The 21265-nt window shown below is 39.6% G+C and overlaps 1 protein-coding gene across 1 annotated transcript in view; it reads left to right on the top strand.

Moving 5' to 3' along the window:
- The window catches only part of LOC101719021 (cytochrome P450 2J2-like), a 56852-nt gene extending 48841 nt beyond the window's left edge, over positions 1–8011 (top strand). The window contains exon 9 of the mRNA XM_004869600.4: positions 7515–8011. Within this exon, the coding sequence (XP_004869657.2) occupies positions 7515–7693 (179 nt within the window). The 3' untranslated portion in view covers positions 7694–8011. The remainder of the gene's footprint in view (positions 1–7514) is intronic.
- The last annotated feature ends 13254 nt before the right edge of the window (positions 8012–21265 follow it).

The following is a 21265-nucleotide window of genomic DNA, read 5'->3' as shown; positions in this document are numbered from 1 at the left end:
AATCCTGCTAAATTCAAGTACAAGTTCTAGGGGCTCCTAGAGATTTCTTAGTATTTTCTCTGTAGATGATCATTTCATCTACATATAAAGATTTTGCTTCTGCCTTGCCAATCCTATCCTAGTTGTGTCATTTTTTTGCCAGACTATTTTGGTGGGGACTAGGTTTCAAAGTTTAGTGGACAGATAAAGAGTAAGCATATCTGCCCTTGTTCCCCACCTTAAGGAGAAAGCATTGTATCTTCTCCATTCATATAAGGTGTTCTCGCTGGAAGTATGGAGTACATGTCTTTAATCTGTTCAGAAGTTTCTGTTCTACTTCTAGTCTCCTGATAGCTTTTACCATGAACAGCTGTAGAATTTAGTCCAATACTTCTTCTCCAACTAGTGACAGGATCATATGGCTTTTTCCTTTCCTCTGTTAAAATGATGACTTTTGGGGGTGGATCTTCTGATGCTGAACCAACACTGCCATCCCTATAACAAAACCACATTCTACATCCTGCCAGATCTGACTTATAATACTTTGTTTTGTTAAACAAATTTCTATCTATGTTCATACTTTTTCTTCTATTATCTTTATCCAGTTTTAGGATTAGCACAATGTTGAGTTCCTAAAATGAGGGGAGAAGTGTTCCTTCTTTTTTCTGCTTTGTTTGATATAATTTATCAGTTAAAATGGTTATGAGCCTGCTGTTGTCATATAGGTAGGTTTTCAAGCTAGGAATATACTTTCTTTAATAGGTGCTATTCAAATTTTATATTTCCTCCAGAGTAAGTTTCATTAATTTGTCTTCCAAGTTACTTCTTAGAAGTTGTCAAATTTATTTCAAGAAAGATTTTTGTAATATGCTTTCTATATCCTTTCAAATTCTGTAAAATCTGTGGTAATGTCTCCTAGATCTCAATATTGTAATTTAAAAAATGTATAACTGATATTGTGTAACAGGAAGAAAAGGTCTAAAAGAGCAGGGGAATTGGGAGTGGTAGGGGAAGGGAAAAAAGGGAAAGGAAAAAATATGAGAAGAGGAAAAAAATGGAAACAAGGTCTTTGCAAATAGGGAAGGGAGGGCAAAGGAAGGGGAAAAAAAATAAGAACCAAGAGACTCATGTAACGGTACAAGATCCCAATGATGAATGTAACTGTATTTTATACCTAAAATGTACCAATAAACTTAATGGGGATAAAGAAAGAATTAAAATGTGCAGAAAATTGTTGTAGTTAGGCTGCCATTCAGAATGTTTAATTCAAGGTCATGTTTTAAATCGTATACTATACTGGTTTTTAGAATGAATATGATCAGCTTAATGTGAGCTACCAAATGCCTAGAATGTTTGTTACTGTCCAAGGGTCACTTTTGGGAGGAAGCAGCACAAAGGATTGAATCCAAGGCTGTTGCATTGAGCTACATTTTCAGCCCTTTGATATTTACCTATTTTTGAGACAAGGTCTGACTAAGTGAGCTGCCAAGGTTGGGCTTGAACTTGCAATCTTCAGCCTCAGCATCCCACAGTGCTGGGATTACAGGGATCCAGCACCACACCACATCTGGCTCTGTCTGAGTGACACTTTGAAAGACTTCATTTGCTGTACAAATTGTTAAATCACGGGCTTATGTGAATTGCCCCTCTATCCTCCAAATTATGTACTGTGGTTCTTATCATAAACATACACATTACACATTTTCGCAAAGGCTAAAGGTTATGTTGCTGGCTTCAGTCACAGGGATAGAAGGTGGGCACCAGACCACAGGAGCTTTTGACCCAGAGACGGTGGAAATGAGACTGGGCCACACATTGCAAACAGACACACACCTGCACAGGAAAAGCTTCATGGGGACAGAGGGGCGTCACTTTAGATGAATTGGCAGAAGTAAATCAACAGTTGTGGAACAAAGAAAGTGGCGCTTTTTTATTAATTTTCTGGGATGAGCTGAAATTTACAAATTAGTTAGGGTAATGTTTTCAAAAGATTTGATTTGATTTTGTTTTTTGACAGTCATGGACCAACAGATGGTTGTAGTCAGCTTCCCCTAGCAGCTGTGGAATTTTTGTTTATCTGAGTTATCCTTCTATGCAAAACATCCAGGCCTTGTGGGTCTGGTTCCCAGCATAAAGTGCTTCACATGCTTGGGCTCCTGTGCCGGCTGAAGAACCCAAGGGCAGGCATAGGAAAGAGGGGAGAGAAAAAGAAAGCGGATACCAATTCCCATGGGCAGTAGCCAAGTTAAACCCGTATTCACCCTTGGACTAAATATTTTTAAATAACAAACATGTCCGTGTGCACATGTCTGAGTAGAACCTGCCCAGGGTTAGACACAGTATGAATGCAGAGGTGACAAGCTTCTTATCCCATTTCAGTCTCCCATCAGATGTCTGTAGGTTCAAAGCTGGGTCAGTGCGCTCAGCTAAAGCAGCTGACGGTTCCTGGGAAGGAAATCAGGCAGCTGTTACCACAACCCGCACATCAGAGATGCTCTGAGGCAAAACTGGTGGAAAGCTAATCATGTCTTTCTCAGCTCTGTGACCTCCAAAATTAGACATTTTTTACTTCTCTAAGATTGAGTGAAGCTAGAGGGTTTATTTGGGTTTTGTTTCTTTCTTTCTTTCTCTTGGTAACAATTTCTTATTTCAGGCAAATGTTCTGTTTCTATGATTTTATCAGGCTTGTCACAGGCCTGTTGAAACAAATATGCTATGCTACAAAGGCTAATAGTTTACTGTACTCGGGGTTTACTCTGTCATCCCAGGCTTCTATTTCACCATTGTCTCAATGAGGTTGTCCCTAATTGTCTTATTCTTACCCGAGAAATTTATGCTTCTCATTCTCCAGGAATCAAAGCCAAAGGTCTCTTCTCCTATAACTGTTGTGAGAGGACATAGGGACACTGCTACCATGTTCTTGGAGGTTAGGAAGGACTCTTACTCCCTGATCTAAAGAGGACAGTGGTAGTGGCATTGGCTCTTGGTGTGACAGTGCTTGGATTCCCTGGGTGACCATTAGCTTGAAGTCATTGGAACCTCAAAGACACAAACTTAGCAAGGAGATTAAACAAGCATAGGCCAAAGATAAGAAGCAGAAACATGAGAAATGTAATTGAGGGTAGAGGAAGTAAAAGTCCCAGCCTTGATTATTTTTTCCATAGTGACAATTGTGTACCAGTAGTTTCTTTTATTATCCCTGCTCATAAAATTGCTTTTATCTATGAATATTTTTGGATTAGGATCTAGATTTTTTGTTTTTGTTTTTGGTACCAGGGATTGAACTCAGGACCTTGCACTTGCCAGGCAGGCTGTGGAACCACTGAGCTAAATCCCCAGCCAGGATCTAGATTATTTGAATGACAAATCTGTTAGATGAGACTCACATTGACTGAGGACAAACCCATGATTTTTGCTGAGCCTTTTTGAATAGTTATCTGTAGGCAATTGTGCATAAGAACCCTTTCTTTATAACTATTTGGCTCTATTTATATTTTGTTAGGGCCAGTGCAAGTGATTCCATCTTGTTTCTGACAACTTCTATCTTTTCCTGCTATTCCCACCATGCCTGTGAGATCTCACCCAAGATGACATTCACCCACCATCCTGTAGTTGTTTCAATGTCTCTCACCTTGGGGATAGATCTTCCAATCATTGATGAGATGTGGTCCCCCGTTGGAGTGCAAGTGATTGACAGTTGGAAGCCAGGGTCATAACCCTTTTAGCCACATTGGAGCAATAAGGAGGAAGGAGCAGCAGTTAGGCCAAGCTTACCTGGAGTCCATTCTTAAATTTAATCTCATCTGTTGTATAGTTAATGGCTAGTATCTTCGAAAAATGGGCAAGATCATTTTGCTATGAATGGTACTTAGCCAGAATTTTGAGAGGTGACAGTTACAAAATTTTAAAAGGAACACATAGTACAAAATCAACAAGAACAAGATAAATTCATGCAGTAATTAAAGGAAAAACAATTTGTCTGTAGTACTTGTTAGAATCTTTTCTTTGAATCTGATTGCAAATGCTTTAGAGACAAAGTAAAACTATAGATAACAAAAGAATAACCATGCTTAAATTACTGAGGTGAGTTTAGCAACTGACAGGACAATTAAATTATTTTTATGGTGTATGGCAGTTGTGAAACTGGAGCATGCGTGTTGTTTGTTTTCTTGTACGACCAAAAGTGTTAATGTAAGAGTTGTGTTTTCTAAACTAAAACATCAATATTCAGGTTTAATTGCTATGTTGACACTTTCTGATGAATAAGTGGGTTTTGGGTTGCAGTTTGGGAACTCCTCTCTAAAAAGTTCACCATCACTTGATGCCATTTTTATGATCACAATCATGACTGATAGCTTTGCACTAGGACAAGCAGTTTTTGTAAATTTTATGAGATCTTTACAATATTAGTATTAATACCAATAGCATATATCAGTGGCATAGTTACATAATAGTAACTAGATTTAACCAGAGTTATAAAGTAATCATTTAAAAGACTTTTTAAAAAATAGAATTTAAGCAAAACTCAATTTTTAAGGCTTGGTTTTCTGACGTTAGTCAAAAACTAATGAAAGAGGCAGTAATCACAAGATTTACTTGATAAAACCAAGAATCTTTGCTGTCTCAGTCAGTTCTTGCAAGCTTTACTAAAAGCAGATCAATACTTTTAAGAATCTATCATTGTTTCAAACTTAGAGAAACAGAATACAGTAAGTACTTTATGTTTTTATAGTTTTATCAAAACAGGCTAATTTCATTGGATTATTTTGTATATAGAGTTGTACATATTAATTAGAATTTTAACAGTATTGACCTTACTTTTTACAAAATAGTCAGAAGAAAGCAATCTTCACATGCTGTTTTTAATTATACCAAGAATTTATGAAAACACATTTCATAGGCCCAAATACATTATCATTCCTATAGAATTATTAGATGTCAGTACTACCTGAATTTATATTTAACAAATGTTTCAGAATCTAATTTACTTAATGATTAATTTTCATCATATAAACCTTTAGACTTTACATGAAGATATCGCTTATATACATTTGTCAATTTGTATTTACTTTACATATTTGTTTTAATAGATATTTCTAGATTACTGTGAAAACAGATCAGAAAAGCACAGGATCATTTCAAGATGTTGCTGTGTCAAAGAAAAATCTTAAAAGTCAAATTGTTTTACTTAAAATAGAGGCACAAACCAGTCTGACATTAAAATTCCACCTTAGATGATATAACAAAAGGAATTTACCTATTTTTTTAAAGTTGACTTCAAATTGTATTTATGATAAAATAAAGCCAACTGAGACTTATTCATATGGTCAGATGCTAAGTTTCCTCTCTGTTAAAAGATTTTTGGCCATTTGGATTTTAATATGCTTCTTGTATGTTTTTTTTCTTTGGTCTACGAATTAATTCACAGATGTTTACATTTTAGCTATAGCTGAGTGGATACCAGGTTTCCAAGTAACCTTGAATAGCAAATTAGTTTAATACAAGAAGAAGCAGAAGAGAGGGAAAATACTGACAGAGAAAACCTTTATGTTATGCTAACCCTCTGAAGCCACTCTGTGAAAAGGAGAATCCTGGCAGCCACACAATTGTTCACACTGGGACAGCTTCTGCAAGTCCAGGTGCAGTAGTTCCTGTCCAGTGTTCACACATCATCCTGACAAACTGACCAGAGATGGTGCTAGATGATGTGAGCTTTTGAACCAGACATGGTGAAAGAGGCTGGGCCAAACACTGCAAGCACACACACACTCCTGCATGGACATTTCTTTATTGGAGGCAGTTTGGGGTCTCAGCTGACGTGGGGCTTTGGCTGAAGAGAATCATCAGTTGGTCAAGAGAGTGACCAACTCTCACAGAACAGAGGACAGCAGGACTGTATCGATGTTCTCAGGTGGGCTAAAGTCCCCTGATTCACTTGGCTAGGAGCACAGTTCCAAATGGCAATTCTTTTCTGATGGACTTAGATCACAAAATGGTCATAGTCAGCTCATCCCAGAGGCTGTGAAATTTCTGTGTGACACCATCATCCCACACCAAATATCCCTAGGATGGTGCTGAAGAACATTAGGCACTTGAGGTATTCAAGTTATTCAAGAAACACAAGGTAGTAGCAAATAAGATGAAAAATATAAAGAGGGGAAATGCATACCAGCTCTCATGTGCAATAGGACAAGTTAACACTGCATGAAAACATTGGACTAACCATTTTCCTATTTTTTATTATCACATATTAATGTGTTTCATTTTAGCAGATTTGCACATGCACGTGATATACATTAATCACCTCCCTATCACCTCCACTTCTCAACTCTTCCCCCATGGACTAAACACTTTTAAATTATCAACATGTCTATGTGCAGAGGTAAGTAGCATTGGACACAAGGGCTCAGACAGCAAAAGCGACAGATACAATATGAAAACACGAATCCTTTTATCCCATTTTAGTCACCTATCAGACATCTGTGAGCTCAATGAAGGGTGTTTTCAGAAAATGGGATGTTCAGGTCTCTAGGTAGTAACCTAGGCTACTGTTATAACCTACATAGCAGGAGTATAATCTACAGCAAAGCTAGGGAAAATTTACTAAGGTATTGTGCATCCGTGTGACCTCCAAAATCAGTGATTTTTGAGTTGACTAAGCATGAATGAGGTGAGAAGGCTTACTTAGATATTTTTCTTGGTTACAGTATCTCATATCACGCAAATTACTCTGCTTCTGTGGTTTTATCAGAGTCCCATGTTGGGTATTTCGAAACATATGGTGCTACAAAGGTTACTAATGCTGTACACAAGATTTATTTGCCATTCAAGCCTTCTTTCCATCACTGCCTCACCATGGTGGCCTCTAATATCCTCAGAATTGAGTTTCTATCCCTTTGCCTTCAGTTCTTCACATGGCAGGCATTGGGATGTGGCCAGGGTGGTGTCCAGTGTGAGCTATGGAGGAGAGGACCCTGCTCAACCCTCATATTGGAAGCAAAGGCCCTGGCCAAGACACACACAACTCAAGGAGGAAGGAAGAGGCAGTTCCATCTGGAGGGCTGTGCATGTTAGGGGGTCCCCATGATGGAGGAGGGTAACAGGCATAGGGAAGTGACTTAGATGTTAGGAGCCCTGCTCTGTCATTTAGTCTTTTATACTTTGCTGTTTCCTTTTAAGAATTGAGACAGATTAAATTGTTGTTGTTATTTCATTGACTGCTCCTGTGATTGTTTATTACATGAGTTTTGAAAGGTTTCAATCTAGATACCCACTCTCTGAGTCAGCCCAGGCCTCCCACTTCCATTATTCTGTACTCTGTTTCTTTATCCCACAGCTAACCTGTCAAAGCATTTGGCTTTGTGATCCTGGATTTCCAATTTCTGTCCTTTGGTGAATTCAAGTGGTTGTCAGACAAAATTAAAATGGTAGATATAAAGCACAGGGTCAGATTTTGCTGGAGGGAGTTGAGAATACCAATTTCTAGAGGCAACAGTGCCACCTGAAAAGATAAATTGTTTGGTTTTGTCCCACAGGAAAACGTGGATGCCTTGGAGAACAGCTGGCTAGGTCTGAGCTTTTTATTTTCTTCACTTCTCTTCTGAAAAAATTTACTTTCAAGCACCCAAAGAATGAAAAGCTGACTCTGAAGGTTAGGACGGGTGCTACGCTTTCCCCAGAGAGCTACCGCATCTGTGCTATCCCGAGGGCATGATGGTGGAGAAGGAAAGTGAAAGTAAAGAAAGAAGATATGGCATGTCTCTGAAGCCTCTGGTGCCCATACAGGTGGGAAGGGACAGAATGAAGGTGAGGGAGAAAAGATGCAAGGAATTAGACTAAGAGGAAATTGGATCACAATCCTAGCTCTGCTAATTTCCTCAGAATTGGTCCTAGGCAAATCCTTTGTGTACTTTCATCCTGGAGATAGGAAGAAAATGGGTATTCCTTCTCTAAATACAGTTTTTTGTAAGAATCAAAGAATATAATGGATTTTAAGTGATTTGTGAACAATAAAGCACATGACAAAATTATAGTTACACTGTGCCTCCTGCTATTTGCCTTCTTTTGCAGATATGTACTTGCATATGAGCTGTGGCAGTTTCTCAGGTTCAAGTGTTACAAAATAGCCAACAAGAGTTAGAAGTGGGACTGGGATACAGCCACAGAGCATGGCAAAAATGCTCTCCCCTTTGACAATGCTGCCCAGTGCTTGATCTTGTTTCTGCCTCAGAATGAACTTCTGGGAGGTCATCAGGGATGGTATATTTCCCTTTTTACCAGCAGTGAAAATACCTGGTGCAGACACAGTTTCTACGTTGTATGTAAAGAAACACCACCTTGACCTGGGACCCTGGGCCACACAGGTTGTGAGCACAGCTGACCAAGCCAGGGAAGCAAATTTACAGAGCACATGTGGAAACTTTTTTGGTCCTTAGAATATATTTTCAGTCCCAAAATGGCAGAGCAGTGAGTGCCAGGAACTCAGCTTCTCCAGGACAAAGTGTCTAGGTCTGGAAAATAGCTTGGAGAGAATAAAAGTGAGTAGAGGTTGCCAGGGAACCACAAAAGAACTGAACAAGGAGAAGGAAAGAGGATTACAAGATACAGAAGAAACAGATCACACTGCTGAGGAGGGACCATGCAGTACCACTGACAGTGACTGGCTAGCCTTCATCTGGGAGGCCAACTTTTTGGTCATAGAGCACCAGAGAACTGCATTGGGACTGAGAGAATCATCAGCAGTTGGAACCAGCAAGGAAAGCATGGGGCGGTACTTCCTGAGTGGCCTTATAGAACCAACAGTTGGTGAGTGACCTCGGTACAAGCCCCCCAGCCACAATCGTGCAGCAAGAGCTGGCAGGGATAACACTGGTGGGAGGTACTGGACATTTGAACTTGGGTCCCAGAGTAGTCCCTTGGGTGCTTCACACGGCCAAGTTCCCAGGGTGTATGACGGAAAAACAGATGTGGGAGACTGGGGCTGGTAGATGGGGAGTGTCTTAGTTAATTTTCTCCTTGCTAAGACAAAATGCCCAACACCCAAATTTAAAGAGGGACAGGTTTTTTTAGCTCACAGGTTGTAGCAGTTTCAGGCCATAATCAGCTGGCTCCAAGGCAGAGTTGCACATGGCAGAGGGGCAACAGTTCATGGCAGCAGAAGACAGCAAAATCAACTAGTAACCTTAACAGCATCCTTCTGCCTCTTTTAGCTTATTCAGAATACTTAGGGTGGGCAGCACTCACACCCTCAATCCTAGTGCCCTTGGGTCTAGCATTTCACCATGAATCGATCACATGCTCTAGATTCAGCCACCTCTGAAAAAGCTCTACATAAGACTACATGAGGTTTTGGGGGACATCTAAACACAAGTAATAACATTCTGCCTCTGAACCCCCAAAGTCACATGGACTTCCCTTTATGCAAAAGGCATTTAGTCCATCTCCAAGAGTAGCCAAAATTCTAAGTTTCAGCACTGCTGAAAAGTCTAAGTCCAAAGTCTTAGCTGCAAGCCCTTGTACAAATGAAAAGGAGGTTAAACACTTACAACATTCAATGGCACAAGATAGAGATTACCATTCCAAAAGGTACAAATAAGGGAATGCAAAGGATTGGGACCAAAATCCAAAATCCAGCAAGGCAAACACTACATCTTACAATTCCATTCCAGCATCCCTGGCAATCTGTGGCAAGTTGTGAATTTCAAAAGGCTTGGGTGGCTCCACATGTCCACTGTTTGTTGAAGCTCCCATGGCTGCTCTCTGAGGCCAGCTCTTCTTCATCCTTGCAGTTTTTCTCAGATGATCCACGTTCGTGGCTTCTTCAAATGTCTGAGGTCTCCACTGCACATTCTGCTGCACACTCAGAGCTTCACACACTGCCTTCTCAGAGGCACACTGCCTGGCCTCCCAGGCCTTCTTCTAAAATCTGTGTGGAAGCCTTCCTGATCCCACAACTCTTACATTCTGCATGTGCCTAAAACCAGCACCACGTCTGGTGTTAAGGTCTGCTGACAGCTGGAGCAGTTTCCAGGGTTCCTTCTCTCTTGGCTGTAGTGGTCCAGTACCTATGAACCAACAACTTCCCTAGGCCACTGCCATTCTGGAATATGGCACCCTGGGGATCTCTTCTCAAAGCAAAGTTCTTCACTTTTGCAATTTTGAGGCTGCAAAGGGTGAAGTTTTTCTGCTTCTTGTGATGTCCTCAGGCCATTTTTTTTGTATTCTCCTGTTCCTTCTCACCAATCAATGTCTCCTCCACTCTATTTTTGCAATCCACTGCTTTAATGGAGCTTCTCTTTGGACCAAACTCAAAACATTTTAAATCATTTTACTGGGATATCCCTCAGGATTTGGTTCATAGGCTTTGGACTCCTACAGCCAAGAGAGAGGAAAGACTGGCTACCACTGCTACTACTACTCCAGCTGGCAGCAAACCTTAGCATCATCCACACAGCTTTGGTTTTAGATGCATGCCGAATGCAAGAGTTGTGCAGTCAGGAAGGCTTCCACCCAGATTTCAGAAGGCCCGGGAGGCCAGGCAGGGTGCTCCTCAGAGAGAAGTGTGTGAAGCTGAGTATGAAACTGAAGGTGCAGTGGAGATCCCAGTGGTTTGGAGAAGCCATGAATGTGGGTAGTCTGAGGGAAACTGCAAAGAGGGAGCAGAGCCAGCCCAAGAGAAGCTATGGGAGCTACAACCACCAGAAATGCCATAGGGGCAGAGCCACCAAGCCCTCTGGCATTTACAACTTGCCAGATTGCCTCTGATGCTGGAAGTGGAACTGCAGAATGTAATGTTTGGCCTGCTGGATTTTGGATGTACTTTGGTCTCATTCCTTTATATCCTCCTGTTTGAACCATTTGGATTGGTAATGTTTATCTTGTGCCATTGAATGTTGGAAATGTTTAGCTTTCTTTTCATTTGTACAGGAGCTTGCAGCAAAAACTTTGCTTTGAATCTCGAGAGATTTTGGACTTGGACTTTTTCAGCAATGCTGAAACTATTAGGACTTTGGCAACTCTTAGAGAGGGACTAAATGCTTTTTTGCATCAAGGAATATGGATGACTCTTTGGGGGGCCAGGGGTGGAATGTTATGGTTTGTGTTTAGATGTCCCCCCAAAGCCTCATGCAGATGAGGTGGGACTTTCTATTTCAGAGGTAGTTGAATCTAGAATGTGTGATGCTGGGGTTAAGGGCATGTGATTACTAAGCCGCTACACATGAATGATTAGTTTGGCAATACCCTTGTAGTCTGAATAAGATAAAAGAGGCAGAAAGATGCTGTTAATCTCTCTCGTTATCTTTACTGACTTGTGCATGCCATATTCTCATCTATGATGCTTGTGTGCCATCCCTATCTTGGATCCAGATGATTATGGACTAAAACATCTATGAACTGTAAGTCAAATAAACCCATTCCCTTTAAAAAAGAAAGAAAGAAATGCTTTAAGCACATGTGATGCTCTTATGAGTCATGTAGGCTTCAGTGACTCACTTCAGTAGGACTCACATGTAATGCTCTTATGAGTTATGGAGGCTTCAGTAAGACTCACTTCTTCAGTAGGACTCACTTAAGCCAATTGTGGAGTTAACTCTTTACAGACTGCACTGCTTATAGCCTGCTTTGGGTATAATCAACAAGGCTGTCTCCTGCATAATCCTGTGTGTATGCAGATCTGTTTCTTATTCCCCACCCCCACTTTTTCCTTTTTATTTGGTAGTGCTGGTCTACCAAAGGTCTAGTAGGATCAGAAGAGCTTGTACTTTATATAATGATTTTTAGGAATGTACTGCCTCCCCATGATGTATTGTCAGCTTTATATGTCCAAAGATAGTATTTACCCCTTTAGATATTTAATTTAAGTGATTGTGACTCTGTCCCTAGGTTTTCCAGAAAAAGTTACTTCTAGTTGTAATGGCATCAACAGATCCAATCATATATCACTTATATATAATATAACTTGCATTTACACTTTCATCCTTTATCTATCCTCTATGTAGATTACGTTCATTTATTGTTAGCATTTGTTCTCCCATGAGGTAGAAGTGGAGGGAAGACATTGAAAGATGGATGAAAGGAGAGTATAAGACAGTAAAATAGGAGGTTAGTAGAGGTGATAATGATGTTCTAAAAAAGAAAATTTAATGTAAGGTCAGATTCTGTTAGAGTACTTTTATTTGAGTTGAAGAGTTGGTGTTGAGGGTTTTAAGAATATATTTGTGGGGCAGAAGTGAGATACAGGAGGAGGAAGGTTTACTTTGTGATGAAGGAAAGCTATGTAACTACTGGAATCTGTTGATAGGTTGCAATAACTCTAATGTGGAAAAGAGATATGAGAGGACAGTGGGCTAAGTAACATACAGAAGAACAAAAGGATTAGGATGGGAAGCATTGCAGATTAATATTGCAGAAGATAATAGTGACTGTGGGAGAGCATAATATGGCAAATTAAAAAAATCAGAAGAGATTATATGCTGAGAAAAAGAATTAAGCAATGTTAATTGTATTGATATGTGGGCTTGAGGTGAAGTAACTAGATAGGGAGATTAGAAGAGGGAAGTGAACTTGACATCAAATAAATCAAAAGAAATAGAAAAAAACAAAAATAAAAACCAAATAAACACAAAAAACCATAACCACACACACACACACACACACACACACACACACACACACACACACCCCTAGAAGATATCCAATGGGAGCTTAATTTCAATACTCTAACATGACACAGTAACCTCTATTCCAGAAAGCCTGTGTGTTCATACCCTAATATCACCTCTGAGTTTGCTACTGCAAAACTGAAACTAACCCAGTTTCAGGACTTCATTCCACCAGGTTGCAGGCACTGTCTGACATTGGCCCAGGTAAGTCTGACATTGACCCAGTTTTGCCATTAGAAACTTCCTGTTCCTCTCCCTGGGTGTGATTGTGGAATCAGCTGGCAGATTTACTGACAAGTAAAAGTCAACTTAGGGCTCCACCTATGCATACTCTCCAGTGGGTGTCCTCAGGAGACTTCAATTACTTTCATGCACTGGTTGGGGGTTCCGCAGAAGATGGCTGTGCCTGGTGTGAAACTGATCAGCACCTTACTCTACAGACTCCTCAGTAACACACTGGCCACAACTCAGCCAACCTTCAGACCTGCAGAGAGGGCCCTAGCTGGTCTGTGTGCACCTGCCCATGACTCTGTGGGCACTCAGAGCAAGGCAAACACCCAGGCAAGTGCTAGTGGCTGTGCTTGTGCAAGCTGGCAAATCAACCAATGGACCAGGCAGGCAGGATCGTGAGCTATGCAGAGTCAACTAGGGTACCTGCCAGTGCATCCTATCTCTGGCCTGAGTCTATGGAGGAGGGGCTCAGCTGCCTGCAATATGTGCTGGAATAAGCAACACAGGATTACTGTTTCCCACTGCCTGGAGGTGGGGGAATTTCTGGGGGTGGGAAATACAGTCTTTCTCAGGAATCTGGCCTTTGCAGCACTTGTTTGGTCCCTCCAATTTTTTGTGTCAGTGTTGAGAATAGCTGGTCTCTGGAGGAGTAGTGGTGGCAGGCAGACCAGCCCTAGCCATGCTGCTTCCCTTTATCAATTGTCTGTTTTTCACTTAATCAATTCATCTTTCTCAATAATTTTCCATTTCAGTGTTAGAGGCTCTCCCACCTTCTTTTTTTTGTACCTTCTTTTTTTTTTTTTTGTACCAGGGATCAAACTCAGGACCTTCAGCTTGCTAGGCAGGCAGCAGCACCACTGAGCTAAATCCTTGGCCCTCTCCCACCTTCTTAATACCTTCTTTGACAGTGGATCCTTTCCATGCTTCTTCGATGTGACTCCTCCTGTAGTCAGCCATGTGGAATTCTAAGTTCTCTTAAACAGAAAAAATAAAATTTTGAATTGCAAAGAGAAAAAGTCTAATAACCCCTAAAATATTCTGACTCAGCCACAATGAAGGAATTGCAACATAAAGATTGTTAGTTTTCTCTTTAGCTATTAAATAAAACATTTTATTCATGTGAATGGTAAGCATGTGAGAAGACGCAGTGAAATATTTGTCTCAGGAACTGTTCTTACAAGGTAATATTTGTATGAATTATAGTTTGATTTCCAATTTCCATAATGAACTCAGGAACAGGGTCAAAAATACTCCATGTTAAACATTAAAGGAAAAAATAACTTTATTTCATTTCACATCCCTCAACATCTAATACTGGATTTTCTTACTTTCTTACAAAACTCCTTGGACATTTTCTGATTTGATGGGAAATATTCTATACCATTACTTCATTTAGTCTTATCCAAGTTGGACTTCATTCCCTTACATAGTAGTCTCTAATGATCTATGCATTGCAGAGTGTAAGAGATACTTCTCTTTAAGATAAGTTGTAAATTAATCAAGTAAGCAAACAGATCTGTCTGCTTTGGGTCAGGCTAGTTAGTTTGGTTCTCAGGTAACCACAGTTAAATTTTGTCACTTTCTCTTCTTAAGCTTTTCTGCAGTCCCTCCCAGGGTCTCAAGTTCACCTTGTAAAGTGTGTGGGAAGAAGGCCCATGTATAAAAGTATGAGTTTCTCTTTGGATGGTTTAGACTGAAGCTCTGCCCTAGAGAAGGTGGAAGGAGAAAGTGAAACATCAGTCCCCTATCCAGGATTAGGGCTCCAAAATTAACAAATCTTCCCTATACAACCTAAGACTGTATCCTCTGAAGGTACAGGGGATGTATTTATAGCCCCTATGTCTGCTAATTTGGTACATCTCCAATTGTTACTTCAACTGCTGAGCAACTGATTTCCCTATGGAACACTGATCTGGGCAGTAAGAATAAAATTTGCTACTCACAATATATTCCCAAGAGAACATATGAGAAATCAACTGAATTGACTCTTTACTACTTCTTCATGAGATCTCTTGGTTTCTAGAATTTTAACTCCCTAAGCACTTTTGCCCAATCTTGAGTTACAATTTTTTCCAAAGTCTGAAGTGTCTGATTTTGCTAGAATCCTTGGAACTCCAAAGCATTGACTTTGACAGGACACATAGATGCCCTCGTATCTTTAGAAAATTGCTTCTCTCTCTTCAAGGGATACAACTGTGTTCAGTTGTTATAAGACAACGGGCAGTTACTACAACCCTTGGCTTCATGATGTTTTTATACAAAGGTCTTAGTGGGTTTGTGATTGAAACAGAAGTTAAGAATTGTCATTTATGGAATATTTAGTGGTTTTAAAAAATTTATTTAGATTTTTAAATGCACCATGGCCCTTTTTACCAAGATGGCACCGAAGGCAAAGAAGGAAGCTCCTGCCCCTCCCAAAGCTGAAGCAAAAGCAACAGCTTTGAAAGCCAAGAAAGCAGTGCTGAAAGGCATCCACAGCCACAAAAAGAAGAAAAGCCGCACGTCACCCACCTTCCGCCATCCCAAGACACTGTGGCTCTGGCAGCAGCCAAAATACCTCCAGAAAAGCACCCCCAGGAGAAACAAGCTTGACCACTATGCCATCATCAAGTTCCCCCTGACAAAAGAGTGAGCCATGAAGAAGATAGAGGACAACAACACACTCCTATTGATTGTGGATGTCAAGGCCAACAAGCACCAGACCAAACAAGCTGTGGAGAAGCTCTAGGACATTGATGTGGCCAAGGTCAATCGGGCCTGATGGAGAGAAGGTGTATGTTCAACTGGCTCCTGATTATGATGCTTTGGATGTTGCCAACAAAACTGGGATCATCTAAACTGAGTCCAGCTGGCTAATTCTAAATACGCATTATTTTCACCACCAAAAAAAAAAGTAAATGTACCATGGACTTAAGTTGTAATGCCATAACATTGCTAACACTATAAAGAACAGGGAAATTTGAAAGTGTTTAAGATCTGGAAGAAGATGAGGATGCTGTGCTAATCCCTCCTATTCTTTACAGTACTGGAAATTCTATCCAAACCAAGTAGAAAAGAGAATAATCCGGACATCTAAATTGGGAGGGAGGCTCTCTAAGCTGGACCTGATAGGTGAGAGGAAGCAGTTTGAAGCTATCCCGGGCCCCGCCCACGCCGCAGTGAGGTCTGCTTAGCCGCATGGGTGCCTTTCAAGGCCCAATTCCCCCCTCCCCGCGACGTGCACCTCTGGCCTTCTGGCTTTTCTGCTACCTGGTACCACACTACAGAGGCACAGGAGATTATAAAGACCCTTGTCCTGAGTGCCACAAGATAGAGCAGAAGTTAGTAACAGAGGGCTTCTCAGGCTCCTCTACGAAAACTGAAGCTCAGTGGAAAAGTAAAGAGAATCTCTACAATAATGGCACATCAGACCACTGTACTTGGTCTGCTGCTGGCTTGCTGAGACTCACTCACTCGTACAGGCACATGGATTCCTACGTTGCCTACTGTGACAGCAGAGACATACCCTGAAGGAGGCCCATAATTTCTAGTGCTATTTGCAAAAAAGAAAAAAAAAATTTTATTTTCTACTATTTTCAATTCTTAATTTTTACTTTCTATCTACTCTTCAAAGTTTACTTTTCTTACTTTTCTTTCTTTTATCTTTTTTCCCTCTCTCTCACTCATTCTCTCGCTGTCCCACATTGCTTCTCATCTCCCCATTTGTTCCTTTCTGCACTGAATTCAGATTTCTCCCTTATTGTTTTTTTTCTTCTCTTTTTCCTTCTCTTGATTATCATTAGGTTTAAAGGAAAGTAAATTTGATATCTAGCCACCCTGTTGCTGTTAGGTGATTCTATTCACATCTTTGTTCTTTCATTCTGCCATTTTTTCTTGCCTTTAACAACTTCTTAGAGTTTGTGTGATCTTTCTGTGTCTTTGGGCCTCACCGCTAATCTTACCTGTTCTTTCTACCAGTCCCTCCCTCCCCAAATCCTTTAAACTCCCCACCTGAAGGGGAAAGATGCTATATTGAAGAGCTTATTCATTATAAACTTATGTTAGGTTGGTCCTCGGTTTTAATTTAACTCATATAGTTAAAATTGATAGATGAATAACTACCACAAATTGTCATTTTCTAAGCTGTGCTTGATGCTGTGGTATTGCTGACTATGTCTTTTGGGCTAACATGTTGTGATTGATCTAATTAGTTTTCCTTCCTGGTATAAGGAAAATAAAATAGCCAAACACAAGCTATATCTAGAAGACACCTCCGAAAAGCAATCATTCCACACGGGCTCTAAACACAAGCTATAAAGATACCTACATTAAGCAATTTTGAAATATCAACCCAGGAATTAAACCAAGGACAGTACCAAAGACAAAAATGAGAAGACACTTAAGCAAGTCACAAACGCAGGCTTCCATGCTACAAAAAGGAAATTCTGGGGGAAATAAGGTGGAAAAGTCTGACAAGCAACCACTTGGACACCCTGAACTGATAGCACAGGAAGTAACAAAGCAGATGCATGAGGCTCTAGAAAAATTCAAAGCAGAAATAATCTCCCAGATAAATACAGACATGGTGAGCAGAATGAAAGACATGATTAGAAGCTCTAGACCAGAAACAGATAAGAAAACAGATGAGCTCAGAAACATGCTGGAAGCCATGAATGCCCAGTATAAGAAAGAAATGGAAAACATGATCACCCAACATAAGAAAGAAATGGAATCCGTGAAACAGATCCAAACAGATATTCAAGAGATTAAAAACTCCACTGAAAGCATGCAGAGCAGACTAAGAGAATCTGAAGACAGAATATCAGATATAGAAGACAGGATTGCAGTTAAGGACCATGAAAACAGATATTTCTTAAAGATAGTAAGGGATCATGAGAAATCAATCCAACAGCTGCTGGATGATGCAAAGAAGAATAACATAAGACTCATAGGAGTCCACGAAAAAACAGGAGAAAGTACAATTGACAAAAAAACTGTTCACAGAAGTAATAGTAGAAAACTTCCCAGAGAGAGGTAGAGAATTGGACGTACAGATAAGTGAGGCATATAGAACTCCAACCAGCCATGACCAAAAAAAATCTACACATAGACATATAATAGTCAAGATTCCAGAAACCCAACAGAAGAACAAAATTCTACAGGCAGTTAGAGAAAAGAAACATATCACCTACAAAGGAAAGCCCATCAGAATCATGGCAGATTTCTCAACACAAACCCTCAAATTAAGGAGAGCCTGGAGTCAAGTATTTCAAGCACTAAAAGAAAATAACTTCCAACCTAGACTGTTGTATCTGGCATAATTATCTTTCAAACTCAGTGGAGAAATTAGATACTTTCACAACAAAGAACACGTGAGAAACTTCATGAGCACCAAACCAGCACTCCAAACAATTTTAAGCAATAGCCTACAAAAAGACAATGAAAGTCACAACTCCGTGAGGCCCAGCAGAGAGAAGGCACCACACAAGGTAAGACACTAAAGCAAAAGGGGGGAAAATAAGAAATAAAAGAGCCAACAAAAGTAAAGCATCATGACAAGGATGAGTCAATATCTCTCAATTATAACTATCAATGTTAATGGCCTCAATTCACCAATCAAAAGAAACAGACAGAATGGATTAAAAAGCAAAACCCAGCAATATGCGGTATACAAGAAATACACCTAACGCAAAAGGAAATCCATAGACTGAAAGTAAAAGGATGGAAAACAGTTCTCCACACCACAGGAACCCAGAAAAAAGCAGGCACAGCAATCTTATTTGCGCACAAAGTAGATTTTAAACCAAAACTAATTAAGAGAGACAAAGATGGTCACTACATCTGCATGAAAGGAACAATCCAAGAGGAAGAGATGACAATCCTAAATATATATGCAACAAATACGAATGCCCCCAACTATACAAAACAAATATTAATGGACATGAAAAACTAAATAAGCACTAATACAATTGTAGTGGGCGACATCAACACCCCTCTATCACAAATAGACAGATCAACTAGAAAAAAAAATTAGCAATGAAATTCTAGAACTGAACCAAGCTATTGAACAAATTGACTTAATAGATGTTTACAGAGTGTTACACCACACAAAATCAGAATACACATTCTTTTCAGCTGCACACAGGTCATTCTCCAAAACAGATCACATGCTAGCTCATAGGGCATATCTAAGTAAATGTAAAAGAACTGAAGTTATCCCCTGGATATTATAAGACCATAGTGCAATACAATTGGAGATCAATAACAAAAGAAACTGCAAAACTACCACAAATACATGGAAATTGAACAACACCCTCCTGAACAACCAATGGGTGACAGAAGAAATTAAAGAAGAAATTAGACAGTTTCTACAAGTAAATGAAAATGCCAGTACAACATACAGGAATCTGTGGGACACAATGAAAGCAGTTCTACGCAGGAAATTCATAGCAGTGAATGCCCATATTAGAAAAAGAGAGAGAACTCAGTTAAATAACCTAGTGCAGAACCTCAAGCTCCTAGAAAAAGAAGAGCATAACAAACACAAAGCTCATACAAGAAAGGAAATTATAAAGATTGAAGCAGAAATCAATGCAATGGAGACTAAGAGAACAATACAAAAAAAAATCAATGAATCAAAGAGTTGGTTTTTTGAAAGAATAAATAAAATTGATAAAGCTTTAGCCAACCTTATCAAAAAAAGGGGAAAAAGGCTCAAATCCATGCAATTAAGAATGAAAAAGGTGAAGCCATAACAAATCCAGCAGAAATTCAGAGAATCATCAATACCTACTTTGAGAACCTATACTCTAATAAAATGGAAAACACAGAAGAAATGGACAGATTCCTAGATACGTATGATTTGGCAAAATTAAATGAAGAAGATATAGAAATTCTAAACACCCCAATAACAATGAGTGAAATTGAAAATGTAATAAAAAACTTACCAAGAAAGAAAAGCCCAGGTCCTGATGGCTTCACTGCTGAATTCTACAAGACATTTACAGATGAACTATCGCCATTACTCTTTAAACTCATCAAGGAAATGGAAAGGGAAACAAGGCTTCCAAATTCATTCCTGGAAACAAGTGTTACTTTGATCCCAAAACTAGGGAAAGACCCAACTCAAAAAGAGTACTACAGACTAATCTCCCTAATGAACGTAGATGGAAAATTCCTCAACAAGATACTGGCAAACAGAATACAGGGGGTCATCAAGAAGATCATACACCCTGACCAAGTCGGATTTATCCCAGAGATGCAAGGATGGTTCAACATCCGTAAATCAATAAATGTAATACATTATATTAACAGAGTCAAGGACAAAAACCATATGATCATCTCAATAGATGCAGAAAAAGCATCTGACAAAATCCAACACACATTCTTGATAAAAGTGCTACTGAAAATTAGAATAGAAGGGCTTTATCTCAACCTGATTAAGGCCATCTATGAAAAACCAACAGCCAACATCATACTAAATGGTCAAAAACCGAAAGCTTTCACGCTAAAATCAGGAACAAGACAAGGATGCCCAATATCACCACTCCTGTTCAATATTGTTCTGGAAACATTAGCCATAGCAATTAGAAAAGAGAAAGAAATAAAAGGAATAAAGATAGGAAAGGAAGAAGTAAAACTGTCATTATTTGCTGATATGATACTTTACATAGAAGATCAAAAAAACTCAGTCAAAAGTCTTCTAGACCTAATTGGCAGATTCAGTATAGTAGCTGGATACAAGGTCTACACTTAAAAAACAATAGCCTTCTTATATGCAAGTAGCAGACCCATTGAGAGAGAAATTTGGGAAATAATTCCTTTTACAATAGCATCTAAAAAAATGAAATATCTAGGAATCAATCTAACAAAGGAAGCAAAAGACCTCTATACTGAAAACTACAGCTCTCTGAAAAAGGGGATCAAAGAAGATATAAGAAAATGGAAAGATATCCCTTGTTCCTGGGTAGGAAGAACCAATATAGTGAAAATGGCCATACTTCCAAAACTACTATATAGATTCAATGCAATGCCAGTTGAAATTCCAATAATATACTTCACAGAACTAGAGAAAACAATCCAAAAATTCATTTGGAACCAGAAGAAACCTAGAATAGCAAAAGGAATTCTAGGCAACAGAGACATGGCTGGGGGTATCACAATCCCCAACTTGAAACTATACTACAAAGCTGTGATAAAAACAGCATGGTACTGGCAAAGAAACAGACCTGAAGATCAGTGAAATAGATTAGAAGATGCAGAAACAACTCCAGACATACTCAGCCACCTCATGTTTGACAAAGGAGCCAACCACCATCATTGGAGGAAAGATAGCCTATTTAATAAATGGTGTTGCAAAAACTGGATTTCAACCTGCCAAAGATTAAAATTAGGCCCATACCTATCACCACTCA

Source organism: Heterocephalus glaber, unplaced genomic scaffold (genome assembly GCF_053883595.1).
Source record: "Heterocephalus glaber isolate CG9 unplaced genomic scaffold, H.glaber_assembly_v1.0 deba00001447, whole genome shotgun sequence".
Lineage (NCBI taxonomy): Eukaryota > Metazoa > Chordata > Mammalia > Rodentia > Bathyergidae > Heterocephalus > Heterocephalus glaber.
This window is presented reverse-complemented; position numbering and strand designations above follow the sequence as displayed.